Here is a 23,321-nt window from a genome sequence, read left to right on the forward strand (position 1 = left end):
AGGTTAGCATGCCAATGTGTATTGGCCTTAAAATGAGCGAAAAAGTTCAGCATGCTAGCATGCTAATGTGTATCGGCTGTACATATAGCAAAAAAGGTTTGCATGTTAATGTATATTGGCTGTACAATTTGCAAAAAAGTTAGCGTGTTGGCATGCTAATGTGTATTGGCCGTAAAATTAGCAAAAAGGTTTGCATGTTAATGTATATCAGCTGTAAAATTAGCAAAAAAGGTTGGCATGCTAATGTGTATTGGCCGTAAAATGAGCGAAAAAGTTCAGCATGCTAGCATGCTAATGTGTATCGGCTGTACATTTAGCAAAAAAGGTTTGCATGTTAATGTATATTGGCCGTTCAATTAGCAAAACAGTTAGCGTGTTAGCATGCTAATGTGTATCATTATCATTATCATCATGTATATAAATTAGCAAAAAAGTTAGCATGCCAATGTGTGTTGGCCTTAAAATGTGCGAAAAAGTTCAGCATGCTAATGTGTGTCGGCTGTGCATTTAGCAAAAATGTTTGCATGTTAATGTATATTGGCTGTAAAATTAGCAAAAAGGCTAGCATGCTAATGTGTATCGGCTGTACATTTAGCAAAAAGGTTTACATGTTAATGTATATCGGCTGTAAAATTAGCAAAAAAGGTTAGCATGCCAATGTGTGTTGGCCTTAAAATTTGCGAAAAAGTTCAGCATGCTAATGTGTGTCGGCTGTGCATTTAGCAAAAAGGTTTACATGTTAATGTATATCGGCTGTAAAATTTGCAAAAAGGCTAGCATGCTAATGTATATCGGCTGTACATTTAGCAAAAATGTTTGCATGTTAATGTATATCGGCTGTAAAATTAGCAAAAAAGGTTGGCATGCTAATGTGTATTGGCCGTAAAATGAGCGAAAAAGTTCAGCATGCTAGCATGCTAATGTGTATCGGCTGTACATTTAGCAAAAAAGGTTTGCATGTTAATGTATATTGGCCGTACAATTAGCAAAAAAGTTAGCGTGTTAGCATGCTAATGTGTATCGGCTGTAAAATTAGCAAAAAGGTTAGCATGCCAATGTGTGTTGGCCTTAAAATGTGCGAAAAAGTTCAGCATGCTAATGTGTGTCGGCTGTGCATTTAGCAAAAAGGTTTACATGTTAATGTATATCAGCTGTAAAATTAGCAAAAAAGGTTAGCATGCTAATGTGTATCGGCTGTACATTTAGCAAAAATGTTTGCATGCTAATGTGTATCGGCTGTACATTTAGCAAAAAAGGTTTGCATGTCAATGTATTTTGGCCGTACAATTAGCAAAAAAATTAGCATGCTAGCATGCTAATTTTTTTGTTCTTTTTTTTTTTTTTTTTTTTTTTGCCACATGCTAACTGTTTTTGCATGTCAAAACTATCATCATTCTCTTTAAAAGACGTCAGTGTGTTTTTCTTGCCACAGAGCGGCCATGTTTGTGTGAAAGTGTCACCGTCTAACGGTTACCCGCCCGGCTGGTCCGACCTGCCCCGCCGGAAAGCGCCGACAAAGGAAAGGGAGCGCAGAGAGGGAAGGTGTTTATTTAAGCAGGGACCGTCCCGCGCCCACGCTTGTGTTGACGCCGACGTCCGCCCGGTGTTCGAACGTCCGCTCGGCGCCGCTGCTTATTTTTTTCCCCCTAATCCAGCCGGTGGTGCAACACGTCAGGAAAGGAGCGGTGAGTTCTGCAGCTTTCCTTCTCCTTGCTGGGAGCTTGTGCAAACAGGCTAGCGTGGGGGGGCGTGGGGGGGGGGGGCAGGTGTCTGGCAGGTGAGGGCGGGGAAGGGGCGGGGCTTGTGGTGTCAGGCCAAGCGTTGCAGCGGGAGCGGCTGGCAAAAAGGCGAATGAAGGCGCTGTGGACTTCCTTGAGGGAGACGTCGGGGCGCGGGGAGCCGGATGTGGTGGTGTGGCCCCCAGGTGGGCGTCTCAGGCTGTGGGACGGAAAAGAAGCTGCTCTCACTCTCTCTCTCTCTCTCTCCCGCAGGGGAGTCGAGCCGGGAGCTGGGCCCCCCCCCCTCTGTGGATGAAGCCGCCAACACATTGATGACGCGCCTGGGCTTCCTTCTGGGAGACAAAGCGAGCGAGGGGCCGGCCGGGCCCCACTACAGCATGGAGGAGCCCGAGGCCAGACAGGTAAGTCCACCTGTAACCCCCCCCCCCTCCCCCTCCCCCTCCAGCTGGCAGCCTGAGCTTTTATTTTGAAGGACAAACAAAAGGCTGTTTTCCCTGCGGATGCAAAACTCCCATTTTTAAAGGAAGCTAAAGTTATTAACGCCAACTTTTGAGCACAATTTGCTGTAAAAGTATTCAAGTCGTGAGATGAAAACAGAATTTTAAAAAAGTGCTGGAGTTGAAAATATCAGCGTTGGAGGAAGAAAAAAAAAAGTGAATATGTTTTGCAGTTACAAAACTGCAGCTCAGTCGTCACATTTTACTGTACAAACAAAGGTGGTGCCGTTTTTCTATTTACAGTAATGCACTGTAGAAAACAAAAACAAAAATACAACCTTGGATTTTAAGGTTAAAAAAAAACATCTGTCACCAGAATTTTCCTGTACTTTGGTACCGTTTTTCTATTTACAGTAATGCACTGTAGAAAAAAAACAAAACAACAACAACCTTTGATTTTACGGTAAAAAAAATAAATACAATACAATTTGCAGAATTTTACTGTAAAAATAAGGTGCACCATTTTTCAACTCACAGTAATGCACTGTAAGAAAAAAACAAAAAAAACAACCACAGATTTTCCGGTAAAAAAATATAAATACAATAACATTTGCAGAATTTTACTGTAAAAATAAGGTGCACCATTTTTCAATTCAAAGTAATGCACTGTAAAAAAAAAAAAAAAAAAAAACAACCACAGATTTTATGGTAAAAAAATATAAATACAATAACATTTACAGAATTTTACTGTAAAAATAAGGTGCACCATTTTTCAATTCACAGTAATGCACTGTAAAAAAAACAAAAAAAAAACAACCATAGATTTTACGGTAAAAAAAATAAATACAAAAAATTTGCAGAATTTTACTGTAAAAATACGGCATTCCATTTTTCAATTCACAGTAATGCACTGTAAAAAAAAAAAAAAACATAGATTTTACAGTAAAAAAAAAAAAATACAATACAATTTGCAGAATTTTACTGTAAAAATAAGGTGCACCATTTTTCTATTTACAGTAATGCACTGTAGAAAAAAAACAAAAAACAACAACCATAGATTTTACGGTAAAAAAATAAAATGTGCGGGTCAGTCGCCAGAATTTTACTGTAAAAATAAGGTGTACCGTTTTTCAATTCACAGTAATGCACTGTAAAACAAGCAAACAACAACCATAGATTTTACGGTAAAAAAAAAAAAATACAATAAAATTTGCAGAATTTTACTGTAAAAATAAGGTGCACCGTTTTTCAATTCACAGTAATGCACTGTAAAAAACAACAACAACAACAACCATAGATTTTACGGTATAAAAAAAAAAAAAAACAATAAAATTTGCAGAATTTTACTGTAAAAATAAGGTGCACCTTTTTCAATTTACGGTAATGCACTGTAAAGATAGAAAAAAACAGCGTTTGATTTTACAGTTTAAAAATAAAAATTTTGCGGGTCAGTCGCCGGAATTTTACTGTAAAAATTAGGAGTACCATTTTTCAATTCACAGTAATGCACTGTAAAAACAAAACAAAAAAACAACCATAGATTTTACAGTAAAAAAAATAAATACAATAAAATTTGCAGAATTTTACTGTAAAAATAAGGAGTACCGTTTTTCTATTTACAGTAATGCACTGTAGAAAAAAAAACAAAAAAACAACAACCATAGATTTTACAGTAAAAAAATAAAATTTGCGGGTCAGTCGCCAGAATTTTACTGTAAAAATGAGGTGCACGGTTTTTCAATTTACAGTAAAGCACTGTAAAAAAAAAACAACAACCATAGATTTTACGGTAAAAAAAAAAAAATACAATAAAATTTGCAGAATTTTACTGTAAAAATAAGGTGCACCTTTTTCAATTTACAGTAATGCACTGTAAAGATAGAAAAAAAACAGCCATTGATTTTACGGTATAAAAATAAACATTTTGCGGGTCAGTCGCCGGAATTTTACTGTAAAAATAAGGAGTACCATTTTTCAATTCACAGTAATGCACTGTAAAAAAAAACAAAAAAAACAACCATAGATTTTACGGTAAAAAAAAAATACAGTAAAATTTGCAGAATTTTACTGTAAAAATAAGGTGCACCTTTTTCAATTTACAGTAATGCACTGTAAAGATAGAAAAAAAACAGCCTTTGATTTTACGGTATAAAAATAAACATTTTGCGGGTCAGTCGCCGGAATTTTACTGTAAAAATAAGGAGTACCATTTTTCAATTCACAGTAATGCACTGTAAAAACAAAACAAAAAAACAACCATAGATTTTACGGTAAAAAAAATAAATACAATAAAATTTGCAGAATTTTACTGTAAAAATAAGGAGTACCGTTTTTCTATTTACAGTAATGCACTGTAGAAAAAAACAAAAAAAACAACAACCATAGATTTTACGGTAAAAAAATTAAATTTGCGGGTCAGTCGCCAGAATTTTACTGTAAAAATAAGATGCACCGTTTTTCAATTCACAGTAATGCGCTGTAAAAAAAACAAACAACCATAGATTTTACGGTAAAAAAATAAATACAGTAAAATTTGCAGAATTTTACTGTAAAAATAAGGTGCACCTTTTTCAATTTACAGTAATGCACTGTAAAGATAGAAAAAAAACAGCCTTTGATTTTACGGTATAAAAATAAACATTTTGCGGGTCAGTCGCCGGAATTTTACTGTAAAAATAAGGAGTACCATTTTTCAATTCACAGTAATGCACTGTAAAAACAAAACAAAAAAACAACCATAGATTTTACGGTAAAAAAAAATAAATACAATAAAATTTGCAGAATTTTACTGTAAAAATAAGGAGTACCGTTTTTCTATTTACAGTAATGCACTGTAGAAAAAAACAAAAAAAACAACAACCATAGATTTTACGGTAAAAAAATTAAATTTGCGGGTCAGTCGCCAGAATTTTACTGTAAAAATAAGGTGCACCGTTTTTCAATTTCACAGTAATGCGCTGTAAAAAAAACAAACAACCATAGATTTTACGGTAAAAAAATAAATACAATCAAATTTGCAGAATTTTACTGTAAAAATAAGGTGCACCGTTTTTCAATTTACAGTAATGCACTGTAAAGATAGAAAAAACAGCCTTTGATTTTACAGTTTAAAAATAAAAATTTTGCGGGTCAGTCAGTCGCCGGAATTTTACTGTAAAAATTAGGAGTACCATTTTTCAATTCACAGTAATGCACTGTAAAAAAAACAAAAAAAACAACCATAGATTTTACGGTAAAAAAAATAAATACGATCAAATTTGCAGAATTTTACTGTAAAAATAAGGAGTACCATTTTTCAATTCACAGTAATGCACTGTAAAAAAAACAAAAAAAACAACCATAGATTTTACGGTAAAAAAAATAAATATGATCAAATTTGCAGAATTTTACTGTAAAAATAAGGAGTACCATTTTTCAATTCACAGTAATGCACTGTAAAATTAAAATAAAAATAACAACCATAGATTTTACGGTAAAAAAAAAAAAATACAATAAAATTTGCAGAATTTTACTGTAAAAATAAGGTGCACCGTTTTTGTATTTACGGTAATGCACTGTAGAAAAAAAACAAAAAACAACAACCATAGATTTTACGGTAAAAAAAATAAGTACAATCAAATTTGCAGAATTTTACTGTAAAAATAAGGTGCACCGTTTTTCAATTCAAAGTAATGCACTGTAAAAATCAAAACAAAAAAACAACCATAGATTTTACAGTAAAAAAAAAAAAATACAATAAAATTTGCAGAATTTTACTGTAAAAATAAGGTGCACCATTTTTCTATTTACAGTAATGCACTGTAGAAAAAAAAACAACAACCATAGATTTTACGGTAAAAAAATAAAATTTGCGTTCAGTCGCCAGAATTTTACTGTAAAAATAAGGTGTACCGTTTTTCAATTCACAGTAATGCACTGTAAAACAAACAAACAACAACCATAGATTTTACGGTAAAAAAAAAAATACAATAAAATTTGCTGAATTTTACTGTAAAAATAAGGTGCACCTTTTTCAATTTACAGTAATGCACTGTAAAGATAGAAAAAAAACAGCCTTTGATTTTACAGTTTAAAAGTAAAAATTTTGCGGGTCAGTCGCCGGAATTTTACTGTAAAAATTAGGAGTACCATTTTTCAATTCACAGTAATGCACTGTAAAAAAACAAAAAAAACAACCATAGATTTTACGGTAAAAAAAATAAATACGATCAAATTTGCAGAATTTTACTGTAAAAATAAGGAGTACCATTTTTCAATTCACAGTAATGCACTGTAAAATTAAAATAAAAAAAACAACCATAGATTTTACGGTTAAAAAAAAATAAATAAATAAAATTTGCAGAATTTTACTGTAAAAATAAGGTGCACCGTTTTTCTATTTACAGTAATGCACTGTAGAAAAAAAACAAAAAACAACAACCATAGATTTTACGGTAAAAATATAAAATTTGCGGGTCAGTCGCCAGAAATTTACTGTAAAAATAAGGTGTACCGTTTATCAATTCACAGTAATGCACTGTAAAAAAAACAAAAAAACAACCATAGATTTTACGGTAAAAAAAATAAGTACAATCAAATTTGCAGAATTTTACTGTAAAAATAAGGTGCACCTTTTTCAATTTACAGTAATGCACTGTAAAGATAGAAAAAAAACAGCCTTTGGTTTTACGGTTTAAAAATAAACATTTTGCGGGTCAGTCGCCGGAATTTTACTGTAAAAATAAGGAGTACCATTTTTCAATTCACAGTAATGCACTGTAAAAAAAACAAAAAACAACAACCATAGATTTTACGGTAAAAAAAAAAAAATACAATAAAATTTGCAGAATTTTACTGTAAAAATAATGAGTACCATTTTTCAATTCAAAGTAATGCACTGTAAAAAAAAAAAAAAAAAAACAACCATAGATTTTACGGTAAAAAAAAATAAATAAAAATAACATTTGCAGAATTTTACTGTAAAAATAAGGTGCACCGTTTTTCTATTTACAGTAATGCACTGTAGAAAAAAAAACAAAAAACAACAACCATAGATTTTACGGTAAAAAAATAAAATTTGCGGGTCAGTCGCCAGAATTTTACTGTAAAAATAAGGTGCACCGTTTTTCAATTCACAGTAATGCACTGTAAAAAAACAACAACAACAACCATAGATTTTACGGTAAAAATAAATAAATACAATAACATTTGCAGAATTTTACTGTAAAAATAAGGTGCACCGTTTTTCTATTTACAGTAATGCACTGTAAAACAAAAACAACCTGAGATTTGACGGTTAAACAAACATTTGCAGGTCAGTCGCCAGAATTTTACTGTGAAAATAAAGTGTGGGAGCCTTTTTCTATTTACAGTCATTCACTGTAAAGATAGAAAAAAACAGCCATTGATTTTACGGTAAAAAAAATAACAATTTTGCAGGTCAGTCGCCGGAATTTTACTGTAAAGTGAAGTGAAGTGAATTATATTTATATAGCGCTTTTCTCTCGTGACTCAAAGCACTTTTACATAGTGAAACCCAATATCATTTAAAGCAGTGTGGGTGGCACCTTTGTGCACACGTATCGTTTAGGGTTAGGAGTAGGGTTGGGGTTAGGAGTAGGGTTGGGGTTAGGTGCACACGTATCGTTTAGGGTTAGGAGTAGGGTTGGGGTTAGGAGTAGGGTTGGGGTTAGGTGCACACGTATCGTTTAGGGTTAGGAGTAGGGTTGGGGTTAGGAGTAGGGTTGGGGTTAGGTGCACACGTAGCGTTTAGGGTTAGGTGCACACATATCGTTTGTGCACACGCATCGTTTAGGGTTAGGGTTAGGGTTGGGGTTAGGGTTAGGTGCACACGTATCGTTTAGGGTTAGGGTTAGGTGCACACGTATCGTTTAGGGTTAGGGTTAGGTGCACACGTAGGGTTAGGGTTAGGGTTAGGGTTAGGTGCACACGTATCGTTTAGGGTTAGGTGCACACGTAAGGTTAGGGTTAGGGTTGGGGTTAGGGTTATGGTTAGGTGCACACGTATCGTTTAGGGTTAGGAGTAGGGTTGGGGTTAGGAGTAGGGTTGGGGTTAGGTGCACACGTAGCGTTTAGGGTTAGGTGCACACATATCGTTTGTGCACACGCATCGTTTAGGGTTAGGGTTAGGGTTGGGGTTGGGGTTAGGGTTAGGTGCACACGTATCGTTTAGGGTTAGGGTTAGGTGCACACGTATCGTTTAGGGTTAGGGTTAGGTGCACACGTAGGGTTAGGGTTAGGGTTAGGGTTAGGTGCACACGTATCGTTTAGGGTTAGGTGCACACGTAAGGTTAGGGTTAGGGTTGGGGTTAGGGTTATGATTAGGTGCACACGTATCGTTTAGGGTTAGGAGTAGGGTTGGGGTTAGGAGTAGGGTTGGGGTTAGGTGCACACGTAGCGTTTAGGGTTAGGTGCACACATATCGTTTGTGCACACGCATCGTTTAGGGTTAGGGTTAGGGTTGGGGTTGGGGTTAGGGTTAGGTGCACACGTATCGTTTAGGGTTAGGGTTAGGTGCACACGTAGGGTTAGGGTTGGGGTTAGGGTTAGGGTTAGGTGCACACGTATCGTTTAGGGTTAGGTGCACACGTAAGGTTAGGGTTAGGGTTGGGGTTAGGGTTAGGGTTAGGTGCACACGTATCGTTTAGGGTTAGGGTTAGGTGCACACGTATCGTTTGTGCACACGCATCGTTTAGGGTTAGGGTTGGGTTTGGGTTATGGTTAGGTGCACACGTAGGGTTAGGGTTGGGGTTAGGGTTGGGGTTAGGGTTAGGTGCACGCATATCGTTTAGGGTTAGGTGCACACGTAGGGTTAGGGTTAGGTTTAGGGTTAGGGTTAGGTGCACACGTATGGTTTAGGGTTAGGGTTAGGGTTAGGTGCACACGTATCGTTTGTGCACACGCATCGTTTAGGGTTAGGGTTAGGGTTGGGTTTGGGTTATGGTTAGGTGCACACGTAGGGTTAGGGTTAGGGTTAGGTGCACGCGTATCGTTTAGGGTTAGGTGCACACGTAGGGTTAGGGTTGGGGTCAGGGTTAGGGTTGGGGTTAGGGTTAGGGTTAGGTGCACATGTATCGTTTAGGGTTAGGTGCACACAAATCGTTTGTGCACACGCATCGTTTAGGGTTAGGGTTGGGTTTGGGTTATGGTTAGGTGCACACGTAGGGTTAGGGTTGGGGTTAGGGTTAGGTGCACGCGTATCGTTTAGGGTTAGGTGCACACGTAGGGTTAGGGTTAGGTTTAGGGTTAGGGTTAGGTGCACACGTATCGTTTAGGGTTTGGGTTATGGTTAGGTGCACACGTAGGGTTAGGGTTAGGGTTAGGGTTAGGTGCACGCGTAGGGTTAGGGTTAGGGTTAGGGTTAGGTGCACGCGTATCGTTTAGGGTTAGGTGCACACGTAGGGTTAGGGTTGGGGTCAGGGTTAGGGTTAGGGTTAGGGTATATATGTATATATATATATATATATATATATATATATATATATATATATATATATATATATATATATATATATATATATATATAAACAGTATCATGGTGACGCTGCTCCTCTGTGTCGCTGCCAGGGCCACAACCAGAACCAGAACCAGAACCAGAGGATCAGCCCATGCTCCACCTTGACCAGCAGCACCGCCTCCCCCCCCGCTGGCAGCCCCTGCTCCACCCTGCCCCCCACCATGCAGGGCCAGGCCGTCAGCAGTCCCACCTCCACGCTGGAGAGTCGGGACAGTGGCATCATTGGTGAGTCGCTCTTTTCGCGCGGCGGCGCAGATATTTAACAGTATTTATTTTCACGAGGCCCCCGAAACACTTGGAACATGTCGTCGCATGATGAGATAGTACTCACGCCTGGAACATCGTGAAGTACTTTGTATATACATATATATATATATATATATATATATATATATATATGTATATATATGTATATATATACTAAATTGGCCCTAGTGTGTGAATGTTGTCTGTCTATCTGTGTTGGCCCTGCGATGAGGTGGCGACTTGTCCAGGGTGTACACCGCCTTCCGCCCGATTGTAGCTGAGATAGGCTCCAGCGACCCCCGCGACCCCAAAAGGGACAAGCAGTAGAAAATCTATGGATGGATGGATGTATATATTTATGTGTATATATATGTGTGTGTGTGTATATATACTGTATGTGTGTGTATGTATTTATACATATATATACATGTGTATGTGTATGGAAATATTTGTATATATATTTATACATATATATACAGCATATATATATATAGGCTATATATATAAAAATACGTGTGTGTGTATATATATTTATGCGTGTGTATATATATACATGTGCGTATGTAATAAACACACATATATATATATACATATATATATATATATATATATATGTAAATATATGTAAATAGAAAATATATATATATGTGTGTATGTATATATTAATGTGTATGTATGTGTATGTGTGTATATATGTGTATATATACTGTATGTGTGTGTATATATTTATACGTATATATAAGTATGTATATATATATATATATATATATATATATATATATATATATATATATATATATATATATATATATATATAAATATATATATATGTGTGTATGTATTTATACATGTATATATATGTGTATATATTTGTGTATGTATTTGTGTATACATCTAGGTGTATGTATATATATATATATATATATATATATATATATATATATATATATATATATATAAAATATATATATATACATATATATGTTTAATACATACACACATATATATATACACATACAGTATATACACATAAATATATATATATACACACACGCACATATATATATATATATATATATATATATATATATATATATATATATATATATATATATATACTGTATATATATATACTGTATATATATATACTGTATAAATATATATATATATGTATATATATATATATATATATATATACTGTATAAATATATATATATATTTATATATATATATATATATATATATATATATATATATATATATGTATATATATATATATATATATATATGTATATATATATATATATATAAATGTGCGTGTGTGTGTATATGTGTGCGTATGTATTCCTACGAATATACATGTGTTTATATATAATGTGTATATATGTGTCTGTGTATATATATATATATATATATATATATATATATATATATATATATATATATATATATATATATATATATATATATATATATATATATATATATATATATATATATATATATACATACATATATAAATATGTGCGTGTATATATACTGTATGTACTGTATCTATATATGTGTATATGTATATATACTGTATGTGTGTATATTTATAAGTATGTGTCTGTGCGTATAAATAAGCTCGCCGTCGTGATGGCCCGTGCCCCAACGTGCGCCCGCCCTGGTTACCTGGCAACGGCAAACACCTGCAGCCTGAGGTGGCGGGCGCACTGGGAGGAACAGGAAATGAGTGGCGAAGGCGTGAAACGCCACGCCAATGACGCTTTCGGTCCCCTGTGTGTGCGTCAGCGTCAACCACAGTGCTAAGGACCTTTCTCCTCTCCGCAGCCACACTGACCAGCTACTCTGAGAACGTGGAGCGCGGCGGCGGCGGCAAACACGGCAACCTGAAGCTGTGGCAGAAATCAGGCATGGACTCCTTCTTGTACCGCGTGGACGAGAACATGACGGCGTCCACCTACAGCCTCAACAAAATCCCAGAGCGCAGCCTGGAGAGCATGTCCTCTAACTCCGCCCACTCCATCCCTCTCTACCTCATGCCCCGCCCCAACTCTGTGGCCGGTGAGTCCTTCCTTACCTTGCTTCCTTACCTTGCTTCCTTACCTCCCAGCGCCACGCACGCCACCACAAATATGCTGACTCAGCATTGCGCAACACATTCCACATTTGTTTTCCTCCCATTTACAGTATTATACTGTAAAAAAAAAAAAAAAGATTTTACAGTAAAAAATATTTTTCCATTTACAGTATTACACTGTAAAAAAAAAAAAAAGATTTTACAGTAAAAAATATTTTTCCATTTACAGTATTTCACTGTAACAACAAGCACAGATTTTACAGTAAAAAAAAGTGTTTTTTCATTGACTGTATAGTACGATAACAGACAACAGATTTTACATTTTAAAATGTTCCATTTACAGTATTGCACTGTAGAAAAACAACAGATTTTACAGTAAAAAATATGTTTCCATTTACAGTATTTCACTGTGAAAACAAGCACATATTTTACAGATTTTTCATTGACAGTAATAAACAACAGATTTCACATTTTAAAAAAATTTCCATTTACAGTATTGCACTGTAAAAAAAAAAAAAAAAAAGATTTTACAGTAAAAAATAGTTTTCCATTTACAGTATTGCACTGTAAAAACAAAAAACTGATTTTACAGTTGAAAAAAAAAAAAGTTCATTTACAGTATTATACGGTAATAACAGATTTTACATATAAAATGTTACATTTACAGTATTGCACTGTAAAAACAAAAATAACAGATTTTATAGTAAAAAAAAAAAGTAATTTTTCTTTTACAGTATTGCACTGTAGAAATAAAAGCAATTAATTTTACGGTGAATAGATATTACACTGTAAAAAAAACAACAACAGATTTTACATTTAAAAAATGTTCCATTTACAGTATTACTCTGTAAAAAGAAACAACAGTAAAAAAAAAATTTTTCCATTTACAGTACTGCACTGTAAAAACAACAAGAACAGTTATTACAGTAAAAAAGTGACTTTTCATTTACAGTATTATACGGTAATAAGCAACAGATTTTAAATTTTAAAAAATTCCATTTACAGTAATACACTGCAAAAAACAACAGATTTTACAGTAAAAAAAAGATTCCATTTACAGTATTTCACTGTAACAACAAGCACAGATTTTACAGTAAAAAAAAGTTTTTTTTCATTGACTGTATAGTACGATAACAGACAACAGATTTTACATTTAAAAATGTTCCATTTACAGTATTACACTGTAGAAAAACAACATATTTTACAGTAAAAAATATGTTTCCATTTACAGTATTTCACTGTGAAAACAAGCACAGATTTTACAGATTTTTCATTGACAGTAATAAACAACAGATTTTTTTTCCATTTACGGTATTGCACTGTAAAAAAAAAAACAGATTTTACTGTAAAAAATAGTTTTCCATTTACAGTATTGCACTGTAAAAACAAAAAACTGATTTTACAGTTCGAAAAAAAAAAAGAAGTTCATTTACAGTATTATACGGTAATAACAGATTTTACATATAAAATGTTACATTTACAGTATTACTCTGTAAAAAGAAACAACAGGAAAAAAAAATATTTTTCCATTTACAGTACTACACTGTAAAAACAACAAGAACAGATATTACAGTAAAAAAAAAGGGACTTTTCATTTACAGTATTATACGGTAATAAGCAACAGATTTTAAATTTTAAAAAATTCCATTTACAGTAATACACTGCAAAAAAACAACAGATTTTACAGTAAAAAAAAAATTCCATTTACAGTATTTCACTGTAAAAACGAGCACAGATTTTACAGTAAAAAAAAGTGTTTTTTCATTTACAGTATTATACGATAATAGATTTTACATTTAAAAATGTTCCATTTACAGTATTGCACTGTAAAAACAAAAATAACAGATTTTACAGTAAAAAAAGAAGTGATTTTTCATGTACAGTATTGCACTGTAAAAAACAACATATTTTACAGTAAAACATATTTTTCCATTTACAGTATTGCACTGTAAAAACAAGAACAGATCTTACAGTAAAAAAAGTGATTTTTTTATTGACAGTATTTTACGGTAATAAGCAACAGTTTACATTTTAAAATGTTCCATTTACAGTATTACACTGTAAAAAAAACAACCAGATTTTACAGTAAAAAATATGTTTCCATTTACAGTATTTCACTGTGAAAACAAGCACAGATTTTACAGTATCATTGAGAGTATTATACAGTAATAAACTACAGATTTCACATTTTAAAACATTTTCCTTCCTTCCTTCTTGAATGTTCTATTCTTTCTTTCTTGCTTTCTTTCTCTCTCTCTCTGTCTCTCAGTCTCTCTCTCCTCATCCATCATTTCCTCCCTCCTTCCCTTCCTGCCTCCCTCCCTTCCTCCTTCCCTACCTTCCTTCCTTCCTTCCTTCCTTCCTTCCTTCCTTCCCACTCCATCCAACCTTCTCCACCGGCCCCCGTGCAGACGTTGGTACATTGAGGCGATGCGAGGCGACTGCTGCATTGCAGAGAGACAAGATGTGCAGAGAGACAAGATGTGCAGACAGACAAGATGTGCAGATAGACAAGATGTGCAGACAGACAAGATGTGCAGACAGACAAGATGTGCACATAGACAAGATGTGCAGACAGACAAGATGTGCAGATAGACAAGATGTGCAGATAGACAAGATGTGCAGACAGACAAGATGTGCAGACAGACAAGATGTGCAGACAGACAAGATGTGCAGATAGACAAGATGTGCAGACAGACAAGATGTGCAGAGAGACAAGATGTGCAGACAGACAAGATGTGCAGACAGACAAGATGTGCACATAGACAAGATGTGCAGACAGACAAGATGTGCAGATAGACAAGATGTGCAGATAGACAAGATGTGCAGACAGACAAGATGTGCAGACAGACAAGATGTGCAGACAGACAAGATGTGCAGATAGACAAGATGTGCAGACAGACAAGATGTGCAGACAGACAAGATGTGCAGATAGACAAGATGTGCAGACAGACAAGATGTGCAGACAGACAAGATGTGCAGACAGACAAGATGTGCAGATAGACAAGATGTGCAGACAGACAAGATGTGCAGACAGACAAGATGTGCAGACAGACAAGATGTGCAGACAGACAAGATGTGCAGATAGACAAGATGTGCAGACAGACAAGATGTGTAGATAGACAAGATGTGCAGACAGACAAGATGTGCAGACAGACAAGATGTGCAGACAGACAAGATGTGCAGACAGACAAGATGTGCAGATAGACAAGATGTGCAGACAGACAAGATGTGCAGATAGACAAGATGTGCAGACAGACAAGATGTGCAGATAGACAAGATGTGCAGACAGACAAGATGTGCAGACAGACAAGATGTGCAGACAGACAAGATGTGCACATAGACAAGATGTGCAGACAGACAAGATGTGCAGATAGACAAGATGTGCAGATAGACAAGATGTGCAGACAGACAAGATGTGCAGACAGACAAGATGTGCAGACAGACAAGATGTGCAGATAGACAAGATGTGCAGACAGACAAGATGTGCAGACAGACAAGATGTGCAGACAGACAAGATGTGCAGATAGACAAGATGTGCAGACAGACAAGATGTGCAGACAGACAAGATGTGCAGACAGACAAGATGTGCAGATAGACAAGATGTGCAGACAGACAAGATGTGCAGACAGACAAGATGTGCAGACAGACAAGATGTGCAGACAGACAAGATGTGCAGATAGACAAGATGTGCAGACAGACAAGATGTGCAGACAGACAAGATGTGCAGACAGACAAGATGTGCAGATAGACAAGATGTGCAGACAGACAAGATGTGCAGATAGACAAGATGTGCAGACAGACAAGATGTGCAGACAGACAAGATGTGCAGACAGACAAGATGTGCAGATAGACAAGATGTGCAGACAGACAAGATGTGCAGACAGACAAGATGTGCAGATAGACAAGATGTGCAGACAGACAAGATGTGCAGACAGACAAGATGTGCAGATAGACAAGATGTGCAGATAGACAAGATGTGCAGACAGACAAGATGTGTAGACAGACAAGATGTGCAGATAGACAAGATGTGCAGACAGACAAGATGTGCAGATAGACAAGATGTGCAGACAGACAAGATGTGCAGACAGACAAGATGTGCAGACAGACAAGATGTGCAGATAGACAAGATGTGCAGACAGACAAGATGTGCAGACAGACAAGATGTGCAGATAGACAAGATGTGCAGACAGACAAGATGTGCAGATAGACAAGATGTGCAGATAGACAAGATGTGCAGACAGACAAGATGTGCAGACAGACAAGATGTGCAGATAGACAAGATGTGCAGAGAGACAAGATGTGCAGACAGACAAGATGTGCAGATAGACAAGATGTGCAGATAGACAAGATGTGCAGACAGACAAGATGTGCAGACAGACAAGATGTGCAGATAGACAAGATGTGCAGACAGACAAGATGTGCAGACAGACAAGATGTGCACATAGACAAGATGTGCAGACAGACAAGATGTGCAGATAGACAAGATGTGCAGATAGACAAGATGTGCAGACAGACAAGATGTGCAGACAGACAAGATGTGCAGACAGACAAGATGTGCAGATAGACAAGATGTGCAGACAGACAAGATGTGCAGACAGACAAGATGTGCAGACAGACAAGATGTGCAGATAGACAAGATGTGCAGACAGACAAGATGTGCAGACAGACAAGATGTGCAGACAGACAAGATGTGCAGATAGACAAGATGTGCAGACAGACAAGATGTGCAGACAGACAAGATGTGCAGACAGACAAGATGTGCAGACAGACAAGATGTGCAGATAGACAAGATGTGCAGACAGACAAGATGTGTAGATAGACAAGATGTGCAGACAGACAAGATGTGCAGACAGACAAGATGTGCAGACAGACAAGATGTGCAGACAGACAAGATGTGCAGATAGACAAGATGTGCAGACAGACAAGATGTGCAGATAGACAAGATGTGCAGACAGACAAGATGTGCAGACAGACAAGATGTGCAGACAGACAAGATGTGCAGATAGACAAGATGTGCAGACAGACAAGATGTGCAGACAGACAAGATGTGCAGACAGACAAGATGTGCAGACAGACAAGATGTGCAGACAGACAAGATGTGCAGATAGACAAGATGTGCAGAGAGACAAGATGTGCAGACAGACAAGATGTGCAGATAGACAAGATGTGCAGATAGACAAGATGTGCAGACAGACAAGATGTGTAGACAGACAAGATGTGCAGATAGACAAGATGTGCAGACAGACAAGATGTGCAGATAGACAAGATGTGCAGACAGACAAGATGTGCAGACAGACAAGATGTGCAGACAGACAAGATGTGCAGATAGACAAGATGTGCAGACAGACAAGATGTGCAGACAGACAAGATGTGCAGATAGACAAGATGTGCAGACAGACAAGATGTGCAGATAGACAAGATGTGCAGATAGACAAGATGTGCAGACAGACAAGATGTGCAGACAGACAAGATGTGCAGATAGACAAGATGTGCAGAGAGACAAGATGTGCAGACAGACAAGATGTGCAGATAGACAAGATGTGCAGATAGACAAGATGTGCAGACAGACAAGATGTGCAGACAGACAAGATGTGCAGATAGACAAGATGTGCAGACAGACAAGATGTGCAGACAGACAAGATGTGCACATAGACAAGATGTGCAGACAGACAAGATGTGCAGATAGACAAGATGTGCAGATAGACAAGATGTGCAGACAGACAAGATGTGCAGACAGACAAGATGTGCAGACAGACAAGATGTGCAGATAGACAAGATGTGCAGACAGACAAGATGTGCAGACAGACAAGATGTGCAGACAGACAAGATGTGCAGATAGACAAGATGTGCAGACAGACAAGATGTGCAGACAGACAAGATGTGCAGACAGACAAGATGTGCAGACAGACAAGATGTGCAGACAGACAAGATGTGCAGACAGACAAGATGTGCAGATAGACAAGATGTGCAGACAGACAAGATGTGTAGATAGACAAGATGTGCAGACAGACAAGATGTGCAGACAGACAAGATGTGCAGACAGACAAGATGTGCAGACAGACAAGATGTGCAGATAGACAAGATGTGCAGACAGACAAGATGTGCAGATAGACAAGATGTGCAGACAGACAAGATGTGCAGACAGACAAGATGTGCAGACAGACAAGATGTGCAGATAGACAAGATGTGCAGACAGACAAGATGTGCAGACAGACAAGATGTGCAGATAGACAAGATGTGCAGACAGACAAGATGTGCAGACAGACAAGATGTGCAGATAGACAAGATGTGCAGATAGACAAGATGTGCAGACAGACAAGATGTGTAGACAGACAAGATGTGCAGATAGACAAGATGTGCAGACAGACAAGATGTGCAGATAGACAAGATGTGCAGACAGACAAGATGTGCAGACAGACAAGATGTACAGACAGACAAGATGTGCAGATAGACAAGATGTGCAGACAGACAAGATGTGCAGACAGACAAGATGTGCAGATAGACAAGATGTGCAGACAGACAAGATGTGCAGATAGACAAGATGTGCAGATAGACAAGATGTGCAGACAGACAAGATGTGCAGATAGACAAGATGTGCAGAGAGACAAGATGTGCAGACAGACAAGATGTGCAGACAGACAAGATGTGCAGATAGACAAGATGTGCAGACAGACAAGATGTGCAGAGAGACAAGATGTGCAGACAGACAAGATGTGCAGACAGACAAGATGTGCAGACAGACAAGATGTGCAGATAGACAAGATGTGCAGACAGACAAGATGTGCAGATAGACAAGATGTGCAGACAGACAAGATGTGCAGACAGACAAGATGTGCAGATAGACAAGATGTGCAGACAGACAAGATGTGCAGACAGACAAGATGTGCAGACAGACAAGATGTGCAGACAGACAAGATGTGCAGACAGACAAGATGTGCAGATAGACAAGATGTGCAGACAGACAAGATGTGCAGAGAGACAAGATGTGCAGACAGACAAGATGTGCAGACAGACAAGATGTGCAGACAGACAAGATGTGCAGATAGACAAGATGTGCAGACAGACAAGATGTGCAGATAGACAAGATGTGCAGACAGACAAGATGTGCAGACAGACAAGATGTGCAGATAGACAAGATGTGCAGACAGACAAGATGTGCAGACAGACAAGATGTGCAGATAGACAAGATGTGCAGACAGACAAGATGTGCAGACAGACAAGATGTGCAGATAGACAAGATGTGCAGATAGACAAGATGTGCAGACAGACAAGATGTGTAGACAGACAAGATGTGCAGATAGACAAGATGTGCAGATAGACAAGATGTGCAGATAGACAAGATGTGCAGACAGACAAGATGTGCAGACAGACAAGATGTGCAGACAGACAAGATGTGCAGATAGACAAGATGTGCAGACAGACAAGATGTGCAGACAGACAAGATGTGCAGATAGACAAGATGTGCAGACAGACAAGATGTGCAGATAGACAAGATGTGCAGATAGACAAGATGTGCAGACAGACAAGATGTGCAGACAGACAAGATGTGCAGATAGACAAGATGTGCAGAGAGACAAGATGTGCAGACAGACAAGATGTGCAGACAGACAAGATGTGCAGATAGACAAGATGTGCAGACAGACAAGATGTGCAGAGAGACAAGATGTGCAGACAGACAAGATGTGCAGACAGACAAGATGTGCAGACAGACAAGATGTGTAGACAGACAAGATGTGCAGACAGACAAGATGTGCAGACAGACAAGATGTGCAGATAGACAAGATGTGCAGACAGACAAGATGTGCAGACAGACAAGATGTGCAGATAGACAAGATGTGCAGACAGACAAGATGTGCAGACAGACAAGATGTGCAGACAGACAAGATGTGCAGATAGACAAGATGTGCAGACAGACAAGATGTGCAGACAGACAAGATGTGCAGACAGACAAGATGTGCAGACAGACAAGATGTGCAGATAGACAAGATGTGCAGATAGACAAGATGTGCAGATAGACAAGATGAGTGGTCACATTGAAAGTCCAAAGGCAGGAGAAGGTCCTGGTCTTGGTCCAGGGTCCAGACTGGTTCCGTGGTCTATCAGTAAAACACCTGATTAGTGAGCTTGAACCTTTTAGCAGTAAAACCTCTCTGCTGCATTCAGGGACTGTAGTTTTTTCCAGCGTTGAGCTTTAGGTGCACTGGAATATTGTCATTCAGACTTTTACTCGAGTGCAATACTTCCAAATGATGACCTCAGCATCTTTTCAAAACACACCAAATACCATAAACAATGTCAGAGACCCCTGCTGGCCACAATCATTTGTGAAGTTGAACAATGCGGACACGTTTGTTACTCAATACTCGCTAATACGCTTCAGCCTTCAAGACTTTGTATGGTTAAGTAAGATGCAACTTGAACTATTCGGTAATTGTTTTTGTCCACCCCTCGTGGCCACGATAATTTGTGAAGCTGAACGATGCGGACACGTTTGTTACTGGTCTAATACACTTCAGCCTTGGAGACTTTGTATGGTTAAGTCAGATGCAACTATAACTATTTGGTAATTGTTTTTGTCCAACCCTCGTGGCCACAATAATTTATGAGGTTGCATCTGACTTAACCATACAAGTCCAAGGCTGAAGTGTAGTAGACCAGTAACAAACGTGTCCGCGTCGTTCAACTTCACAAATTATCGTGGCCACGAGGGGTGGACAAAAACAATTACCAAATAGTTATAGTTGCATCATACTTCACCATACAAAGTCTCCAAGGCTGAAGCGTATTAGAAATAATCCAGTAACAAACGTGTCCGCATTGTTCAACTTCATAAATTATTGTGGCCACTAAGGGTCGACAAAAACAATTACTAAATATTTATAGTTGCATCTTACTTAACCATACAAAGTCTCCAAGGCTGAAGTGTATTAGACCAGTAACAAACGTGTCCGCATCGTTCAACTTCACAAATTATTGTGGCCACGAGGGGTGGACAAAAATAATTACCAAATAGTTATAGTTGCATCATACTTCACCATACAAAGTCTCCAAGGCCGAGGCGTATTAGACAGTATCCAGTAACAAACGTGTCCGCATCGAACTTCACAAATTATTGTGGCCACGAGGGGTCGACTAAAAACAATTACCAAATAGTTATAGTTGCATCTTACTCAACCATACAAAAACACAAAATGAGCTTAAACGGCCCCGGGCGGCACTTTGGACCCCCCTTGTTGTGGACGCTGCGGCCCCCGATGCTCGTACGTGCTGATGATGTCTCCTCTTCTCTCTCAGCCACCAGCTCGGCTCACCTGGAGGACCTGGCCTACCTGGACGAGCAGAGACACACCCCCTTGCGCACCTCCCTGCGCATGCCCAGACAGAGCACCACCTGTGGGCCGGGCCGCTCGGGGCAGGACCTGAGAGGTGTGTACACGCACACACACACACACACACACACACACGCACACACACACACCTTTCTAGATATATAAAGAAGTGTATTTACAACATTAATAATATATACATACTATGCAAATATAAAAAAGCTTGTTGTGAAAAATGAGTTGGAATTTCCCAAGAAAAACTTACAATTTTGGCAGTATTATAATAAAAGTCGTCATTTTACTCAACGCAAGTCAAAATTTTACAACAAAAACTGAACATTTGTGCAATATTATGATAAAAGTTGTCATTTTACTTAATAACAGTCGCAATTTTACAAGAAAAGCTTAACATTTTGGCAATTTAATGAAAAGAGTCGTCATTTTACCCGCCAAAGTAACGATTTTTTAAGAAAACTTTAAAATGTTGGCAATTTTACAATAATAATCAGAATTTCACAAAAAAATGTCACTATTTTACAAGAACAACAAAAAAAATTGGCAATATTGCGATAAAAGTCAAAATTCTTTATGACAAACGTCACCATTTTGCGTTAAAAAATAATAATTTTATATAAAAAAGTAATAATTTTACGAGAAAATGTTACAATTTTACAGAAACAGAAAGAATATGAGAAATTGGAAATTGTTCCCAATTTTATAAGATAAAAGTTGACACATTGTGAGAAAAAGATTGCTTTTATTTTATTGATTTATTTTGTTTGTAATCTTCATTATTTACTTCAAGTTATTACACTATGTCTCTATATACATATTTATTTATTTTTTTAAATCAATTTTGGCCAAAGGGGGCGCATTTTTCAATTTCTTACACACACTTGTTATTTCATATGTTGACCAGAGGGGGAGCACTTCCAATTTTTACACACACTTGTTATTACATATGTTGACCAGAGGGGGAGCACTTCCAATTTTTACACACACTTGTTATTACATATGTTGACCAGAGGGAGAGCACTTCAATTTCTTACACACTTGTTATTTCATATGTTGACCAGAGGGGGAGCACTTCAATTTCTTACACACACTTGTTATCTCATATGTTGACCAGAGGGGGAGCACTTCCAATTTTTACACACACTTGTTATTTCATATGTTGACCAGAGGGGGGCACTTTTAAAAGCGACACAGTCAATGTGAAAAATCCCTCCTTTTGGGACCGCCCTCATTCGAACACACACACACACACACACACACACACACACACACACACACACACACACACACACACACACACACACACACACACACACACACACACACACACACACACACACACACGTGTCGGCTGCATGTGTTTGTGCTTCACTAAGAAGAAAGACAAATGTTGAGTGCCAGTTGTGTTAAGCCTCAAAGGGCAGAGTGTGTTCCAGGGCACTTCCTGCCGCCTCAGATCAGCGTCTGCCTCCTCCGCTCGGCAGACGGGAGGGGAGGTATTCTAAATACCAGCTTGTGTGTTAGTTGCCAGCTAGCGATTAGCACCTTAGTTGCCAACTAACGATTAGTGCAGCGCTACAGTCGTGGTCAAAAGTGTTCAGCTAAATGTGTTGCTTTTCTGACATGGACTTGTTTCTTCAGCACTGTCCACACCTTTCTAAAACCTTCATTCTAGCCTGATTTAGCCATTCCTTTACCACTTTTGAGGTGTGTTTGGGGTCATTGTTGTCACCTGCTTGACCGTCGCTTGCGTTCTGATCAGCAGGGGCTCGTATGCAGGAATTAGCATCACAGATAGATGGGGGCGTGCTTAATATTGCTATACACCATGTCCGGCTTACTTCCACCACTGGTTGCAAAATTCACATACTGATGGAAATGGGGGAACACAGTTTTCATGTTAGCGTGATTAAAGTCCCCCGCCACTAATGCAACAGTTCTTATCTGTACTGTAAA

At 37.7% G+C, this 23,321-nt stretch overlaps 1 protein-coding gene across 3 annotated transcripts in view; it reads left to right on the forward strand.

Moving 5' to 3' along the window:
• Positions 1–23,321, forward strand: part of LOC133656290 (protein TANC2-like) — a 255,231-nt gene that overhangs the window by 179,964 nt on the left and 51,946 nt on the right. For all 3 annotated transcript variants that reach the window (XM_062057295.1, XM_062057293.1, XM_062057294.1), the window contains 4 exons: positions 1,992–2,140; positions 9,743–9,917; positions 11,772–12,005; positions 21,319–21,450. In XM_062057295.1, the coding sequence (XP_061913279.1) occupies positions 1,992–2,140; positions 9,743–9,917; positions 11,772–12,005; positions 21,319–21,450 (690 nt within the window). The remainder of the gene's footprint in view (positions 1–1,991; positions 2,141–9,742; positions 9,918–11,771; positions 12,006–21,318; positions 21,451–23,321) is intronic.

The sequence above is a fragment of the Entelurus aequoreus genome, linkage group LG08 (genome assembly GCF_033978785.1).
Source record: "Entelurus aequoreus isolate RoL-2023_Sb linkage group LG08, RoL_Eaeq_v1.1, whole genome shotgun sequence".
In the NCBI taxonomy this organism is placed as follows: domain Eukaryota; kingdom Metazoa; phylum Chordata; class Actinopteri; order Syngnathiformes; family Syngnathidae; genus Entelurus; species Entelurus aequoreus.